Source organism: Aspergillus saccharolyticus (genome assembly GCF_003184585.1).
Source record: "Aspergillus saccharolyticus JOP 1030-1 unplaced genomic scaffold BP01scaffold_13, whole genome shotgun sequence".
In the NCBI taxonomy this organism is placed as follows: Eukaryota; Fungi; Ascomycota; class Eurotiomycetes; order Eurotiales; family Aspergillaceae; genus Aspergillus; species Aspergillus saccharolyticus.
Genome location: NW_020290623.1, coordinates 215,124 through 232,281, shown reverse-complemented (window position 1 = coordinate 232,281; position 17,158 = coordinate 215,124). Strand labels below are relative to the sequence as shown.

Here is a 17,158-nt window from a genome sequence, read left to right as displayed (position 1 = left end):
CCCCTCATCGGTTCCCTGTCGTTCTGTTCGGTAGACGCCGCCCTGGATCGGGACTTTAATGGAATTATCTGATGCCGTCGAATCTTGGCCCGGCGGGCAAGGTTTTTAGCTTCTTCCTCACTGAACCACTGTCCTGTACTCCGTACATCGACGATAGTCTCTGGAATTCACCGCTTGTTAGCGCTCCACCGGTGCAGGCACCCATCTTCTGGTTGGGTTAATTTCCTATTGCAGGTCAAGTGACATCGACCCAGAAAGCATCAGGCTTGAGAGAGCTGTATTTGAACGCATGCTGTCATAATTGCTGTTTTCTTCGGCTGTACAGTGATAAGCCTTAAGTGTCTTGAATATTTTCGAAACGTACCTTGCCGTTACACTCCGAGGTGATCCCTTATACCGCACATACCTGTTGGGTTAGCAGGTCGTCTCCTGTTTAGCATAATAGTGGGTAGACTCTAATCTAGGTTTAACTACTACAAGGCCCCCCACGGTGGATAAGAGATGGAGCGCACTACTTCCACGCTGCATTTTTCTTACCCATCAGAAATTAAGCTGATTTCTATCTATTCGTACTGAGACTAGAGATCTTGTGGGGAGAAGGGGGAGGAAGCGAGTGAGAGAGCGAAAGAGTGAGTGGGTGAATGGGTGACAGAGAGATACAAAATGACTCTAGGTGTGGGTTTTTGAAGGAGGTGCTGTTAGATCTATCATCTCACTAAGTCACACTAAAACCAGACTTCTGGAAAGTCGATCATCATTGCCTTACGGGCCAATTTAGCGCACTTTTTAGCTACGCACCCATTTCCACTGTTCCCCGGAGCCCAGGGCTCAGGTCCAACATGGATCTTCCTACCGGTCAATCTGGTGCGGCGACTCTGGAATGGGGCAATTTGCGGTTTCTCCTTTGCCCTCATCGCTCATCATTTTCTATTTTATTTTTCTCTTTCCTCCTTTTAATTTAGTTTTCTTATTCATCACTTTCTCTTCCTCTCTTGATGCTTCCCCTCCTTCTCTGTAAACTACCCTCATCCCTTTTTTGCGTTTTTTTTTTTGTTTCCCCTCTCCTCTTTGGTTCCTGTTCGCATTCCCTTTTTGGTAGACTAATGTGGTTTGACAGTGGTAAATTTTGGATCGATGATTACAATTCCAGCTCCGATCTGAATCTGATCCTCTTTCTACTCAGTATATGACGAATTTGTGTAATTGATAGTGATGGATGGATTCTTTTCCTTTTTTTCCTTTTTGATTTTTATTTATTGTTTCTTTTTTTCCCTTCTACCCCCTTTCAATATTGGTCAGAAAATGGAGTAGTGGATTTTTCCCTTTTCCCCCTTCCATTATCTTTTGGTTCCGTCAAAAAATGGACCAGCCCATACCGCTCTTACATGATAGCAGGTAGCCGAGCCTTTGAATCTGCTTGCTTGCTGTGTATTGTATTGACTACCCAAGCAGAACGCAGCAGCAACCCTTAGTACCTGAGGATCGATGTACAAGATGTACGTACCTTGGATGGATTGCGTCTCTTTCATGCAGCGATTGGTTCCACCCATCTCAGTTTCCGGTTCTTTCTCTGACTTTGTTTTCTCTGTCATCAGTCTACCCGGAAGACTAAACTAGTATGTGATACCCCAGTATCTACCGTATACAGTAGTCTTGTTGCTCGTACCGTCGTGTCAGATGGCTCCGCCTCTCTCTCGTTCCCTTTCCTTCCGGCTAGCCCACCCGCATCATACTTTAGGGAAAAAATGAAGAGCGAAATTAAAAATAAAATAAACCCAAAGCCAAAAGAGCCAGGTACAGGAAAAAATCGAGAAGAATAAATAATTCAAGACACTAAGATCGAGAGAGCAATTTTTTTTTCAAAAAAAAAAAAAGAACACTGTCACTAATAATTTAGAGTGGATCCTTCCCTATTTCCTAAGCTGTTTGCTGTTCCGCTTGCATCTGCGTCCTTCTTGTACAGCTGTAACCGAAAAGGGCCTGCCTGCTTCATTGTCCCATAGTTACTACTGCTACTATCTTGAACCGCTGACAACTTTTTAGTCTTTTGCCCGATCACATATCAGTAGGCCATCCACTTCCAAAGACTACATTTAATTCCCCTGCCCGGCCGGCTTCTCCTTTCGAGAAATCTTTCTACTTTTCTTTCACCCAGTACTTGACTGCTCTCAACCTCTATTTGAGTGCTATCCTCCCTCTTTCTCAATTGAGACAAGCATCTATTGAATCTTCCTACTTTGCCTAGTGTTACATCAACTCCTAGATATACATCCACCTAAGCCCCAAGCCTGGCCTCCTTTGACCTCTTATCCAGACGATCAACCTGAAGATTGCTTCAATTGAACCGGGACAATCAATTTCTTCTCGGTTCTCAGTCCACCGTACTGTGTGTGCGATTTCAGCTTCTAGGAGCAATTGGTTCAAACTTTGGCGTCATCGGATTCCCTTGCAGTTACACAGCCTAGCCGTTTCTCGGGTCTTGACCAGCACCGAACCCAGAAGGAAGACCAGCAGAAGCAAGCCAGACGAAAGGGAATTTCGCCATTGACTTTTGCGACAGGGGGAGGAAATGTTGAGCCCCCTTTGACCAACAGCCTCTCTCCTTTCTTCACCACAGCGATCTTATCACTACTACTATACTTACTATTCCGAGCATTCCCTCCCTTTGGTTACAACACCGAAGACACATTCCTTTTCGGCCGTTTCGAATCTTGCGAGCAAAACCTGCTCCTATTTGGACCAGAGCTTGTAGCAAGCGAAGAAAACTTCAACTCCCCGTGAATACCAGTGGAATTGTACCGACAATCTAGCGACACAAGATGTTTAAACGCCCGTCGTGTTTACAAGGCCGTCGACATGGCGAGCGGAACGATGATTGGTCCGCTTTCCCTGTACGGCAACTCTTCGTGCTAGGTACGTTTCCGTCCTTTGATCTTTGCTTTTTGCTGTTGATTTTTGCTTTTGCGCCCAACACTTAACTACAAAAGACTGGTGTTCAAAGCAAAGCAAATACTAGTTTGTTTGCTGTTAGAGCTTTCGAACTCTTCCCGTTGCCCCTCTTTCCCCTCCTCCTTTCCCCTTTTCCACATTCCACAATCTTCGATTCAATTATTTCACTGTCGCGCATCTTGCGCTCGGGCAGCACTTCTATAGAGGCAGGTCATGGCTGACAGTTGGATTAGCGCTATGTCGCATCTGCGAGCCAATCGCATTCATGTCCATCTTCCCCTATGTATATCAGATGGTTGAGTCGTTCAACGTGACCGACAACGATCGAAAGATTGCTTTGTATGCGGGGATGATCACTTCGTCATTCACATTCGCCGAATTTTCCGCCGGTATGTTTTGGGGTCGCATGAGTGACAGGATTGGCAGGAAACCCGTCTTGGTCATGGGTCTGATTGGGACCGCCATCAGCATGATCGTGTTCGGATTCGCTCCCAACCTGGCGACTGCCATGGTCGCCCGGGCCCTGGGAGGCCTTCTGAATGGTAACATTGGAGTTCTTCAGACGACCGTTGCGGAGATAGTCACAGTCAAGGAGCACCAACCCCGGGCTTATTCCATTATGCCTTTCGTCTGGTGCTTAGGCTCGATCATCGGACCCGCCATGGGTGGTGCGCTGGCACAGCCCTGCGACAACTACCCTTGGCTCTTCCAGCGGGGAACCATTTTCGACAGTTTTCCATTCCTGCTGCCCAACTTGGTTTGCGTTGTTGTCCTCGCTTCCGGTATCATCGTCGGCTTTTTGTTCTTGGAGGAGACCCATCCCGAGAAGAGGAATCGCCGTGACCCGGGATTGGAGCTAGGCAACTGGCTGGTCGACAGATTCAAGGGATCCCGTCTCAGTGCGGCCGAGGAATTGGACGTCAAGAAGGAAACTACCGGCAATGATTACTTCGACTACGAAGATGTTCCGCCCCCAGAATACAGGAGTACTGAATCTTCCCCTCGTCTGAGACCGATGAAGGGATCAGCCGATCTCTCTACGGACGACGACATTGAGGGGCAGATCAAAGGGCAGAAGCCCAAGGCTTTCACGAAGCAAGTGATCTTCAACATCATCGCCTATGGGATTCTCGCATAGTAAGTCCAACCAGAGCATCTACTTCCCTCACGGCTTTGCGGTGCTGACTTCGTCATCAGTCATAGTGTTTCCTTCGATCAGCTTATGCCGGTCTTTCTCAGCACTCCTACATCCACCGAAGACGCCGTGCTGCCTTTCAAATTCACCGGAGGTCTGAGTCTGGCGACCAAGAAAATTGGATTGATGCTAGCAGTTCAGGGTGTATACTCGATGATTGCGCAGCTTTGGCTATTCCCCTTTGTTGTTCGTCGTTTTGGCACACTTCGAGTGTTCCGCTTCGTCTTGCTGGTTTGGCCTCCATTGTACTTCATGGTCCCTTACCTCATTCTCCTGCCAGAGAAGCTGCAGCTCGCTGCGGCCTATATGGCTTTGATCAGCAAGATCACTCTACATGTTATCGCCTTCCCCGCTACGGCGATTCTGCTTGCCAACGCTGCTCCTTCCTCCAAGGTGCTCGGGTCTATCAATGGCGCTGCAGCCTCCACGGCCAGTCTGAGTCGCGCCTTCGGTCCAACAATTACTGGATTGTTGCACTCGAAAGGTCTTGAGAGTGGATACTCTGTGCTGGCATGGTGGGCTTGCGGTCTTGTTTGCATCATTGGTGCCTTCGAGAGCTTCTGGATGGAAGAGTCTGAGCGAGAGAAGGCGGCAGAAAAGAAGATCCAGCCCGATGAGACGGCCGAGAACCGGAACGTGTTGCGGGGTCCTCTCACTGTCGGGAAGGAGGACGGTACTCCCGAAGAGGTGCGGAGATTGCTCTCTTCCGCGCGGACGAGCATCGATGAGCTGGACCTTTCCCCTCATGTTGACTCAGCGCACTCGTCCGCTGAGACTTCTAAGTCCGAAACCGAGGCCTGAAGCCTCCTACGTATCCTCTTCTATTCTCTCAACTCTCTCATATCACATTTTCATTCTTATCGCCCACTCTCTCGTGGTGTGTTGGACTATACGTCATTCTTAAGCTTTTTTGTTTTATTCTGTGGATATTATGGCTTGTGGCTTGTCTTCTTCCTCTTTCCCCTTCGTTGTTGTGCTTTTTGTTAGACCATGATTCAAGCTGGGTGCTGGCGCAGTTTATAGATCGGATGCATATGCGACAAAAGCATGAGGACTGGCGGGTTTGATTCAGATTTTGCTGTTGTTGATTGTTTTCTTGCGGGCATCATTAGCATGGGCATCGTTGGGCATCTATGACTTCATGCATTGGGGAGGCTGTTTGTGTTTTCCGTTTCACTTTTTGTTATTGCGCCTATTATATCCCACCTCTTCGAGAGTCCGATAGTTCTTGGATAAAAGAATCTACTGCTGGAGACATGGAGTGGAGATGTAAATTTCTCCACAATTCCAACATACAACTGTTTTATCATGAAAAATGACGCCTGGCAATTCGATGCTGTAGCTCTGATGATTTTTTATGGTTGTAAAGATGAGCGCTACCGCGCTTGCCATGGTGAGTTTTCCAGGTTACCCCTCACTCCCTTAATTACCCGGGGATACCCACTTGTCGAGCCTCTGAGTTTTTGTCCAATATGACTTGGTCTCCCCCTCTCCTTCAGCAGCAAAGTCGGCCAAGCCTCACGCACGTTGATGCAGTAGGCTAGCGAGAATAGCTAATCAGTCGGCCACGCTGTTGCAGTGCGTTCACGTCATCTGGTAGTGCGGGGCCTGTTGCAGGGAGGGAGGGGGATCAGCCGGCCCGGCTTGTAGGGGACCGACTCTAGGAGATTGCCCCTCCTTTAAGAACCCCCTTCGCTGTGCTGGCTAGGCCCCAGGGGAGGTCAAGGATAGAAACCCTCCTACAGTGACACTTGGGTTTGGCTCTGGTGGCCGAATCGACCGCCGCGCTCCATCGGCTCCCGGCTTCCTAAGTGGGATAGGCTGAAGCTATTCCGGACTGTTACTGATGTGACTGTCCTATATTCTTCGTGACTCTTATTATGGAAGGGTGCTGGCTTGGAGGGCTTGCCATGTGCTAAGTTGCTTATAGTTCAAGCAGAGCAGCACAAAATATATAGTACCTTGCCAGTTATCACGGATGACCTACTACTGGAAGAGGCTTGACGATGGAAGCTGGCTTATCAGTAACCAATCAGTCTCCATTTGTATGGTAGCGATCACGTGGCAGGAACAGTACACTAAGTACTGTACATACAGTAATGAAGTACAGAGACAGTCTGGATCACCTCGGCATCTTCTGAAGGACTCCTTCCTTCAAGCATTGATTCCTCACATATTCCTCGTTCCTTGCCTTGAGTCAACTGCGTGATTTGAAGACGAACATATCTGTCTACATTGACACTGACTTTGCTTTCTTCGACTACCAATGCATATTCGCAAATAAAACCACCCCTCCTTCGGATCTTTGTCAGCGGAATCCTCATCCCGGCTCGCCCTCTTAACCAAGTTAGATTAGCACGAACCGGTGCCCGTGAGTGCTGACATGCTAACAGCCTAACAACAGTAGTACTAGATTCCCGGGACCCAGACTTATCCTCCACCAGCATCTCCACCAAATTTTGTCCTATCTCGACCTCGGTGCTTGCTTGCCTTTTTTTCCTTCCCCTTCCCTGCCGCCTTTTTCGTGCGTGTGTTCACATTACTGTGCTTTCATTGCGCGACAAAGACATCTGCAATCCAGCTCAGAGCCCGTGTGCGAGCAGACCGCCTGCGTCATGGGCTGCAACTGTGCCTTGGCTTCCGAATAATAACCGAACGATTAAGTCGCCGTTACGATACGCTACTGGCGACTTCAGAATCGCCTGCATCTTGTTCGCATCGATACAGAAGCATACTTGATTGATGAGATACAGCACAAGCCATCGCATGATCTTACCATGAATGCTCGGCTGCTTTTCGAATTTTGGCACATTGATCTCCTTCCATCTCGCTTGACCAACATCTCTAGGAAGACATTCGCAAGACATGCTCGCACCTTTGCGCTTCCCTTCGTCGTGCCTCTTCCGCTATGCTAAACCCCGCATCACCCCCCTCCCCGACCTCCTCCGGGAAAAAAAGGCCGCATTCCTCCACCGAAACGTCCTCAATGCCTGCAGAGTCTCCGGCGCAGCCTCAGCAGCAAGCTGCTCGTGACGCGCACACAGCCGCGAACCCCAATTCCTCGTCTTCCGCCGCCTCCAATTCCTCGTCTTTCCGCAACGTATCCGCCTGCAACCGGTGTCGTTTACGGAAGAACCGTTGCGATCAACGACTTCCTCGATGCCAATCATGCGAAAAGGCCGGCGTCCGCTGCGTCGGCTACGATCCAATTACGAAACGCGAAATACCCCGAAGTTATGTCTACTTTCTAGAGGCTCGCGTGGCATACCTGGAGAAGCTGTTGATGGACAACAAAATCGAGTACAAGGAGCCAGTTGCGTTCGACGAAGAAGAAGCTGTGAAAATGGAGGCTGGCCTCGATGCTCCTCAAGTACCACTCGCGGGCTCGGAGGCCCCAGCGTCTACAGCTGAAGGATCTGCAGCGGAAGGCAATGAAACTGGTGTGAAAAAGGAGACAGAAGGCCCGACACCGAGACAGCAGAGAGATACTTCAAGTGGACAGGAGCTGGAGAGGAGTCATGATTCAAATAAAGAGGACAATTGGCGCATACATAATCTGGTATCAAATATAGGCATGGTATCAGTACAAGGAACCTCTGATCCGCGGTATTTAGGCTCAACCTCCGGGATCTCTTTTGCTCGTGTCGTCTTCGCTGCTGTCAAGAGTTCTGTGTCAGGAAACGCTGCAGAGCGTGGGCCAATGCGCCCCAATGAGCGCCTGCCGCATAGTGCCACGGGGACTGCGGGGAGTACGATGCGCGACTCATTCTTCGGTCTACAGACAAGACCGACTATGAAGTGTGCGGCGTTTCCAGATCGAGACTTAGCCGAGAGACTTGCAAACCTTTATTTCGAGCATGCGAACGCCCAGATACCCATTCTTCATCGGACCGACTTCATGGATATGCTCGAACGGACATACGCAGTCGATGAGAAGGAACGGTCTCCGCGCAGCCTCTACACCCTCAACATTGTATTCGCCATAGGTGCAGGTATCATTTTTGAAGATAAACCGTCCGGTGATGTGAAACCAGAAGGTCGAGATCATTCGCCATCCTCTAGCTCTAAGAGACCCCGACTCGCGAGCCATCAACATCAGCCGGAAGAGTACCATGCGTCTGCAATAATCAATCTCGAGTCGTTTTTGGGAAATACTGCCTCGGGAGACGGGTCAGGTGCATTGGAGGAATTGCAGGCTGTGCTGCTTCTCGCTAGCTTTGCTCTCTTGCGACCTGTAGCACCGGGGCTATGGTACATCGTAGGCGTGGCGATGCGACTTGCAGTTGATCTTGGACTGCATTATGAGGATGGCACAGAGATTGATACACCTGGGGACGAGAGCATCAGCAAACGTGCCCAAAGCAAGAGCACCGACAAAACCACGAAGCAGGTCGATACGCGCGAGCTGGGGCGGCGCCAGTGGGTGCGAGATCTTCGTCGTCGGCTTTGGTGGTGTGTATATAGTCTCGATCGTTTGGTCAGTTGCTGTGTCGGTCGCCCCTTCGGTATCAGCGATCAAGCCATCAGCACCGAGTTTCCATCCGCTTTCGAAGATAAATACATTACAAAGTCAGGCATTGTGGCGCCACCTGAAGGCACGCCGAGTTATAAGCACGCAGCACATCATTACTTCAAGCTACGGGTGTTGCAGTCTGAAATTCAAGACGTGCTTCAACATCAACAAGCCCGGTTTCTCAGACAACGGTCACCATATCCCGTCAGAAGACCCATTCGCTCAGATATTATGTCGCCTTTCTTGCAAGGCTTCGACTCTTTCCATTCCTGGCGCAAAGACGTTCACAGGCGGCTGGCAGAATGGCAGCAAAGCGCGCCCACCCGCCGTGACACAGGCGTGCAGTTCTCTGTGGAATTTCTTGAGCTGAATTACTGGCAGGCTGTCATTATGCTATATCAGCAGAGCTTAACGGTGCCACCAGAACTGGCAGATGAGGTTATGCCTGCCGAAGACGTGTCCAGTCCATCGTTCTCTAATGTGGATGAGGTGGAGGATGAAGATGAGATCTACTACAAAGTCGCCGAGGCTGGACAGAAGGTGATTCGGATCTACCGTCAAATGCATCGCGTGCGCTTAGTCAACTATACATATTTGGCAACACACCATATTTTCATGGCCGGTAAGTCGTATAGAGTTGATGCTTGAAAAGCATATATTAATTAGTCTCAGGTATCTCCTTCCTCTATGCAATCTGGCACTCAGCTCTGGTTCGCAGTCGCTTGGTACGTAGCCATACTTCACCCCATTGACTAGGGTCTAAATTCAATATTCTGATCGCATACAGACACTCGATGAGGTCGACTTCACCGTCCTCGCTGCTACCTCCGTTCTTGGGGACCTCATGCACAAATGTCCACCAGCGGAGGCATGTCGGGACGCCTTCGAGCGAATGAGCAAAGCCACCGTGCAAATGTGCCTTTCTACCACTGGATTTGGATCCCAGGTTGACCTTGCCCGCATCCAAGCTGAAGCCGCACAGCGAAAGGCAGCTGCGCTTCAAGCCAGCCAGATCAGAGCGTACGGAGGTAACCAGCTGGATCAGCGGTCTCGCCATGTCCAGGGCCTCGTTCGTCGACAGGGCAGCGGCTCTTTGCGACAAGCTCCTCGTCCAGTGCCACGCTTCGACATGAATTTCGGTGACTTGTTCAATGATAATACCAGTGTTTCCGATCGTCCCAGCAATGGACCCAGAAAACCTTTGCACTCCTACCAAGCACCACCACCTAGGGGGCCTAGACCTGACTACCCTGAACCCTCCGCGTCCAATTACCCTCCTGAACGGCCCCCTATCCGCCCCCATCCCCAGCGAACGCCATCCCTAGAGTATTACGCATCCCCTTATGATAACCCTGTTTCGCCTCAGGCCCAACAGCAACCACATCCACCGCAACCGCAGCAGTATTACTATGCGAACTCCCCTCAGCAAAGCGCCTCGCCCAACAGCGTTAGCGCTAGCAACAATCCCAGCCACCCCGCTGGTGCGCAATACCAGCCAGCCCATGACCCACCGTCCGCCATTAGCCTCGATTTCCTTGACTTCGACCCTACCGGCACGGCAGATGGACACGTCCCCAACTCCGAGGACAACAACGCCGAATACAATCTCCAAGCGATGCCTTCACTGAGCCATGGGGTCGGTCATAGTGTCGGCATCGACCTCGGATTCGGCATGGCGATGGATTTTCAGCATGATTGGAGTGAGAATGCTAATTATGATATGTTGGAAGGATACTTTTTCGGTGGATCGGGTAACAATGGGCCGTCTGGAGAGGGTTGATGATAAGGTTGGATGAGTCTTGCTGAAGGTGTGGTGGGGATTTGTTCGGATCGGTTTGCATCACGAAAACCATGGCTTGGCGAGACATGCTTGATTCGTTTATACTGTATATACTTGTAAAATGGATCCCTCCGCAAAGATATCCAGTGTTATATGAATCTCACCAGTGGGTAAATATATCTTAAAGTCATACCGTGGGTAGAAATGGGTCGACGATGATAATCAGGAGTCAAAGAAAGTCGTACTTATTGAGTGTTTAAGTACTAGGGACTTCACTGACCTATAGTTGCTTAGTGGGATCATCAGAAGAGTCGGCGGATTTAAACCTACTACCTTCCATTGTAGAAGCGAGTCGCCATTTCCTTATCGACGCGATGCACGCTGGCCTGCGCTTCCGTTCCTCGACCAGCAGCCGCGTTGTCCATGAATTTTTCTAACCAGGGTAGTACTATAAAGCCACCTTTCTGGATGCATCCAGGTGTAATTTTTTTGTATCTTTTTGTCCCACTACGATAGGTCAATTTATAAAGATAGGTCTTCAAGTTCAGAACGTCACGATTACTTAGTAAAAAAAGCAGGGACCGGAATATTACTCTCGGATTCAAAGGGGCTGTGAAGTACAATCAAGCCAGAGTAACTAACTTGTGTAGCACCACAGACTCCATATATTTATATTTACAGAGTTGAACTAAATCCGCAAGACTCGGCATATAGTTTTTATTGGTCCTATCTCGGAGATCTTGAGCTTGCCAACTACTACTACTTACCCACCGTCACTAATAAGCCTCATTGTCAATCAACGGCCTTCGCTCACTTAGTTCATCGTATTTTGATCTCATTCTCCAGTTATTTTTCTGCCCTCGGCACCCTTTGACTCATTGTCTGTTCAGTTCTGCGACGACTTATTCATCCGGATCTTGGCATCCAGACTTTTCCGAGTGGAGAGTCGATGGGTCCTGGCGACCAGCCTTATGTTACGAACCATAGTAGAAGGAGATACGTATGTGGCTTTGTATAAAAAGTATATCGGAACTTGGATAATCTTTTTTGAAGTCATCTCGGACATGTCGTTGATGAGGGTCTATCCGATAGTCGAATGCAGTAATATCAAGCGCCGCATGAAGTAACTAGCATGATTGTTTGGAGATTATCGCGGGTTGATAAAATCGGATTATCTGAGTGAATCATCCTTGCCAGGCTGGGTTTAGTGCGGGCGCAGCGCACCGACGCCGCTTGACTCGAACAGGCAAAACGCTGTCAATGGAAGGGCGTGCAGTCTTACATTTTTTCCTGATTCATGCGCCCCCATCCTCCGGACCACGCAGCTTCCTCCGGACCACCCACCCCAGGCAATCGGAGTACTCCCTGAGTACTCACGGAGTACTGTTTCAGTGTACCAGAACTACAGCACCAGAAAAAGTAGGTCTACCGTCTTCGGAACGGGCTTACGCTGCCCGCGCTACTCTTGGACCTCCCAATTCCTCCCCCAATCGGCCAGGATTCTACAGTTCGGCGTACTCTTGATACCCCAGACGAAAAACATAGTCATGCTGGCGGTCCCGCCTCTGCCGCCTCTGTCCGCCCAGCCCCGCTTATCCTTTTCTACTGTTTATGACTTGATCCCTCCACTCTATGGAATTGCTCGTCTGGTCCTCCTCTATCCTCCTTACTTATTCTTATTTTATCAAAGGGTAGACGGGAATTAGGGCCTCGTTGCCAATATCCCATTCCCCAGTGGCTGTCTTTCTCTGAACTAATTAAATCCTGTGCCCTAAAGGTCCTCTCCCAGCGGGATAACTATGGAGTACTTCGATTTCGACGAGGCTTCGTATGATTCACAGTCAGTTGTACGTGAAGATGACGTCGCCTCGGACAGATTCGAGATTGATGAGGGAGATGCCATTGCGAACGGCGACGCCGTCGTGCATCATGATGAACTACTAGATTTCTCCAACGAGCCACCAAACCAGGGTCTTGGAGAAGAGCAGGTGGTTGATGTTCCCAATTCTCTCCTGGATAATGGTGTCTACCCGATGAGGCGTGCTCGGGAGCCCTGCGATTTCTGCAGACATATGAACCTGGACTGCTTCGTTGCGAAGAGTGGAGTGATGCTCCAAAATGGCTGTACTTGTTGCATCTCCCTCTGGCGCGAATGCAGCTTCACCAAGCAGGTCGAGGCTCCCGGCCGGTTCCTGGATACCTTACATCCGATTGCCGAGAATATCGATAATACCACGGGTGGTCTAACAGGGAAGAAGGCGCTTAAGTCCCATACGTACATCGCCGAGGATGCGGACGGTCAGTCCAGGAAGAGCAATTCCCGCTTGTCGCGCGAAGCGGTCCGCATCCTCAAGACATGGCTGCTGGACCATAGCGCATACCCTTACCCCACTGATCAAGAGAAGGACGAGCTGAAGCAGCGCACGGGGTTGAAACGTACCCAGATCTGCAATTGGCTTGCCAACGCTCGGCGACGCGGTACAGTTCGAGCTCCTCGGCGCAGCAGCTCTCCGGCGCCCGGAGCGGTGGACATCCCCGGACAACAGCAGCGTCGAGACGTTGCAACCATGACGCCCCTGGAACGTTGGAAGCACTCGCCCCCCGAAAACGAACCCGCTGCCACATCCGATATTATTCGAGCTTTGAACAACACCTCCCTCGATCCCGAGCGGCCGCGCTCGTTCCATCCAGGTCACGTGCGTTCCTATTCACGGAAGACTGGGTCCAGCAATGACTCAAGCCATGACAACTCCAATTTGTTTAATGCCCCATCAGTCAGCAGTCATGAAACCAGTCAATCGGCCAGTCGCTCTTCCTTATCTGATCTCTCCTTTGCGTCTGCCTTCTCACACCGTTCCTCATTGGGGTCGTTTGGTTCGATGGAACGGAAGGAACGGCGTCGTCGTCGGAAGCCCTCACTGCCCGTCAACTCCTTCAATCAACAGAAGAGTCGCAACGCCCGTATATTTCAATGTACCTTCTGCACAGATACCTTCCAGACCAAGTATGATTGGCAACGTCATGAGAAGTCGCTTCACTTAGCACTGGAGAAGTGGACCTGCTCGCCAATTGGGGGAGTCGCCTATATCGGCGGTGCCAACCGCTGTGTATTCTGTCTCGTCATTGACCCAGACATAGACCACCTAGAGTCACACAACTATAGTGCTTGCCAAGAGAAAACATCGGCCGAACGTTCTTTCTATCGGAAGGATCACCTGAATCAGCATCTCCGGCTCATGCACAATGTCAAGTTCCTCCCGTCTATGGATGCATGGCGGAGTAGCATCACTGACTTGAAATCGCGTTGTGGATTCTGCGGGATTAGTCTATCGACATGGAAGGACCGAGTCGATCATCTGGCCTCCCACTTCAAGAATGGCAGCAACATGACGCAATGGCGAGGGGATTGGGGCTTCGAGCCCTTCATCCTAGGTCTCGTTGAAAACGCCATGCCACCTTACCTCATTGGTCACGACCAGAAGACCCTCAATCCGTTCAAGGCTTCTTCTGCAGCAGACAAAGGGCCTGGACTGGTCGTGGCGGAAGATGCCAACTGCTTCAATCGACTGAAGCGGGAGCTCACTGATTTCATACACAACAAAGTGGTTGCAGGCATTTTGCCCACAGATCAGATGATTCAGGATGAAGCCCGGATGATCATCTACAACACTGATGATCGTTGGCACCAGACCTGTGCCGACAATCCCGTCTGGCTTAGCTTTCTGAAACGGGATACTGGCCTCGAGGTGGTTCCCGGCTCGGATCACATCCAGCTCTCTGACCTGGGGATGCAGCCACCATACGCCGCTACCGATGGCTTGCGAGAGCCGCCTGTCGAGACCAACTTGTTAGCACGGTCGGCCTGTCGCTCGCAGCAGCCATTCAGCCCCATGGCTCCTCCTTCTGGGTTCCACAGCCCGGCGCTTCCTGGAACCGGTCGATCCTCTATTCTAGCAAGCGCCCCTGGAAGCTCCATCGGTAGTTATGCGGATAACTCTGGCTTTGTGTCCACTAGACCCCAGTCAGGTCTGTCATCTGATTGGGGCAGTAGTGTTTCTGCTGGAGCGACTTCGTTTTCCACGCCGTTGAGCGCTTCAGTCGATCCTTTCGTGCAGATGGGTTTCGATCCAGAATTTCTTCAACAGTTGAATTCTCGGTATGATGAGATGCCTTTGGATGGGCTGCAGGATTTGGGCTTTGGGGGCGATGGTGCAACCCACAGCAACTTCATATCTCATGAACCCGAGCCACAGGTGGCAGTGTCCATGGAGCCGCCGCTAGGCTCGTCGAAGGTTGCGACTGCGCCCATTCCTATTCCTAGTCCGAAACAAAACGAGGTGTACATGCATGATGCAGGTCCTGATACTGAGCACAGTATAGCACAGGATTTTTATTTCCCTGGAAGGAGTGTCTGAATGGCGGGGGGTATGACAAAAGTCTCGGATTCTGTTTATAGTTACTCATATTCTCGTCTTGTGAGCGTTGAGGTCTTTCAGCTGAGAATTTCGCCTCGTTTTATGATTGCCCAAAAGCTAAAGGAGGCGATGTATAGTGTTCATATAATAGTGTGATCTGATCCTTGCTTTGCACATGTCAGCTGTAGGGCGCAGGGCGTGTGACACTGAAGGGCGTGCCACTGATCCGATTGGGCAGGAGAGGGGTGGACTACTTACCTTATAGATAGAGGTCGCATAGGCTGGGATAAGTAATGGTCACCAGGATGCTATAACTACAGACAACTTGAAGATAGGATTTCTTGTGAAGGCAGAGGAATATAAGACGGAGTCTTCCATAATGAATTGTGACAGGGACGGCGTTGGCTCGGGATTGGAGCGGGACTGCTGTTGCTTTTTTGACATGTGATTGACTCGGACCTGGACGCCGGGGCTTTTCGAGGGGATTTTTCTCTTCCCCTCCTCCAATACAGTGCAATCAAAACGGTCTTCATGCATCAGTCGCTACTTCTCAACGGTCTGACACAGCCACGTGCTATTCACCGTGGCCTGATAATAGCAAGCGAAGACTCAACACTTTCCTGCCCACCTGCGTCAGATATACGCATCTCGCAGAGTCCCTTCGCCCGCACAGCGTGCACCCCCTCCCCCATATCTTGTCAATCGTTGCAGACGGCATTTGATTGTCGACATGGTGATAATGGATGATCAGACACCTTTACAGGACACAATGGTCTATCCCCAGGCTTTTACTGTTCTTTTCCCCGTCATCCCAGCATCTCTCCGGCGGCGGCTGCCCAGCCTGTACTCTTCGATTCAACGATCGGTTAGCTCAGGTGTCGTGCCCAACATCAAGGCGAATGCGGTTGCTGAAGGGTCGGGTGTTTCGCTACACTCGCGCATGCCGTCAGCCTCGACCATTCCGGAACTAGAGTGCTTTAAGTCCCTTCCTGACTCACTTACTGGGAACTTTTACCCACGCCCTGCGACAGCCGATAGTTCGAGCAACGAACGAGACTCATGCGTGTCATCTGTATCAGGAAAGGCGCCAGATATGACGGAGATCAGTACTTTCGAGGATGGTAGATATGGTGATGCCTTCGGTGTATCATCAACGTCGAGGTTCGAAGCGGAGTCGGGATTGCGGTGGAATAGAGTAATACCTGGTTCGTAACAATAACACTCACCCCTGCTGTTTCCAAGAAATCTGGATCTTTGTCTACCTTTCTCACTGAAGAAGGAAAGAGAGCTGCTGGTAAAAACAAATCCAAATCTGGAGGTGTGTTGAACTAACCCGCTCGATCCTTAGCACTTAGTCTTCTCCGGAACGCAGGGTATGAAGCGCAACAGCCCCGATGTGACGGCAGGCTAGCCCGCTCATTGTACATCAATGCAATGGGATATTTACTTGATGCTCTACCTGCAGAACTGACCCACGATGAGCTGGCGACCATCCGACATAACTTGCCGTTGAGTCTTCAGTCATCCGTTCCAGTGCTAGGCGAGGCAAGCCACGCGGCAACCAGCTTCACAAGTCCGAACACAAATCCAGACACAAACCGACTCCCCCTCAAATCCAGGAGGTCAATGCTTCACCGCTTGTTGGCGTTCATCATCATCCAACTCTTTGTCCTCATGCGATACATCATCCCGTATCTGAAGCTACTCCTGGCGCGAGTCTATCAGTATGAGCGCTCTCATCGGGTCACCGAGCGCGTCATTACCACGACCCTGGACACGGTGGATAGCTGGGGTAAGAGGAGTGTGAGCTTAGGGTCAGCTGTCTTAGGTCTTTACGAGGGGAGGGTACGCGCAACTGTGGTCAATGTCACCGATTGGTGGGTTGAAGGTATCGCGGGTGGTATCTATGAGGGCGTAGGAGAGGGCATGACGGTTCTGGGGCTCATTCAGCCGACCCCATGCAAAACTCGAGAGGGGCCATCACTGCAGGCAGTGAAAAAGGAACTCTGACATGACGTGAGGAGGCGGTCTGCGGCTACGGCGAAATTCTTTTGTTTGCGTTCTTGAAGCACTTACTGCAAGCGTTGAGGTTTTAAGCATGTATAGACATAGACCATCGATTTATGACATGAGAATGAAGCAAGATTGCAAGTAAACAACTGTAATTCATCTCATAGGTATGTGCCTCTTGAATTTACTAGTAATTGTAGTCAACTACTCGACTCGCTTGTCAAGCTAAATAAACACATCAAGGCGGGACCGACGCCGCGGGGAGCGGAGATTACGGGGATAAGGGGAGATCAACA

General features: G+C 50.5%; 4 protein-coding genes across 4 annotated transcripts; all 4 read left to right on the top strand.

The window, feature by feature from the left end:
- The first annotated feature begins 2,431 nt into the window (after window positions 1-2,431).
- Window positions 2,432-5,111, top strand: BP01DRAFT_37106 (MFS transporter). The gene is made up of 3 exons (XM_025576648.1): window positions 2,432-2,913; window positions 3,183-4,086; window positions 4,147-5,111. Exons 1-3 carry the CDS (start codon window positions 2,820-2,822, stop codon window positions 4,943-4,945), a joined length of 1,797 nt encoding a protein of 598 aa, XP_025431683.1. The 5' UTR covers window positions 2,432-2,819; the 3' UTR covers window positions 4,946-5,111.
- A 1,483-nt stretch (window positions 5,112-6,594) lies between these two features.
- BP01DRAFT_423122 (uncharacterized protein) lies at window positions 6,595-10,576 on the top strand. The gene is made up of 3 exons (XM_025579611.1): window positions 6,595-9,279; window positions 9,330-9,382; window positions 9,445-10,576. The coding sequence occupies exons 1-3, from the start codon at window positions 7,053-7,055 to the stop codon at window positions 10,435-10,437; spliced, it is 3,273 nt and encodes a 1,090-aa protein (XP_025431682.1). The 5' UTR covers window positions 6,595-7,052; the 3' UTR covers window positions 10,438-10,576.
- A 1,523-nt stretch (window positions 10,577-12,099) lies between these two features.
- Window positions 12,100-15,009, top strand: BP01DRAFT_37021 (putative homeobox and C2H2 transcription factor). Its single transcript, XM_025576592.1, has one exon. The coding sequence runs from the start codon at window positions 12,237-12,239 to the stop codon at window positions 14,850-14,852; it is 2,616 nt and encodes an 871-aa protein (XP_025431681.1). The 5' UTR covers window positions 12,100-12,236; the 3' UTR covers window positions 14,853-15,009.
- Window positions 15,010-15,171: 162 nt separating this feature from the next.
- On the top strand, window positions 15,172-16,992 carry BP01DRAFT_356329 (uncharacterized protein). The gene is made up of 2 exons (XM_025574921.1): window positions 15,172-16,057; window positions 16,201-16,992. Exons 1-2 carry the CDS (start codon window positions 15,592-15,594, stop codon window positions 16,860-16,862), a joined length of 1,128 nt encoding a protein of 375 aa, XP_025431680.1. The 5' UTR covers window positions 15,172-15,591; the 3' UTR covers window positions 16,863-16,992.
- Window positions 16,993-17,158: the final 166 nt, after the last annotated feature.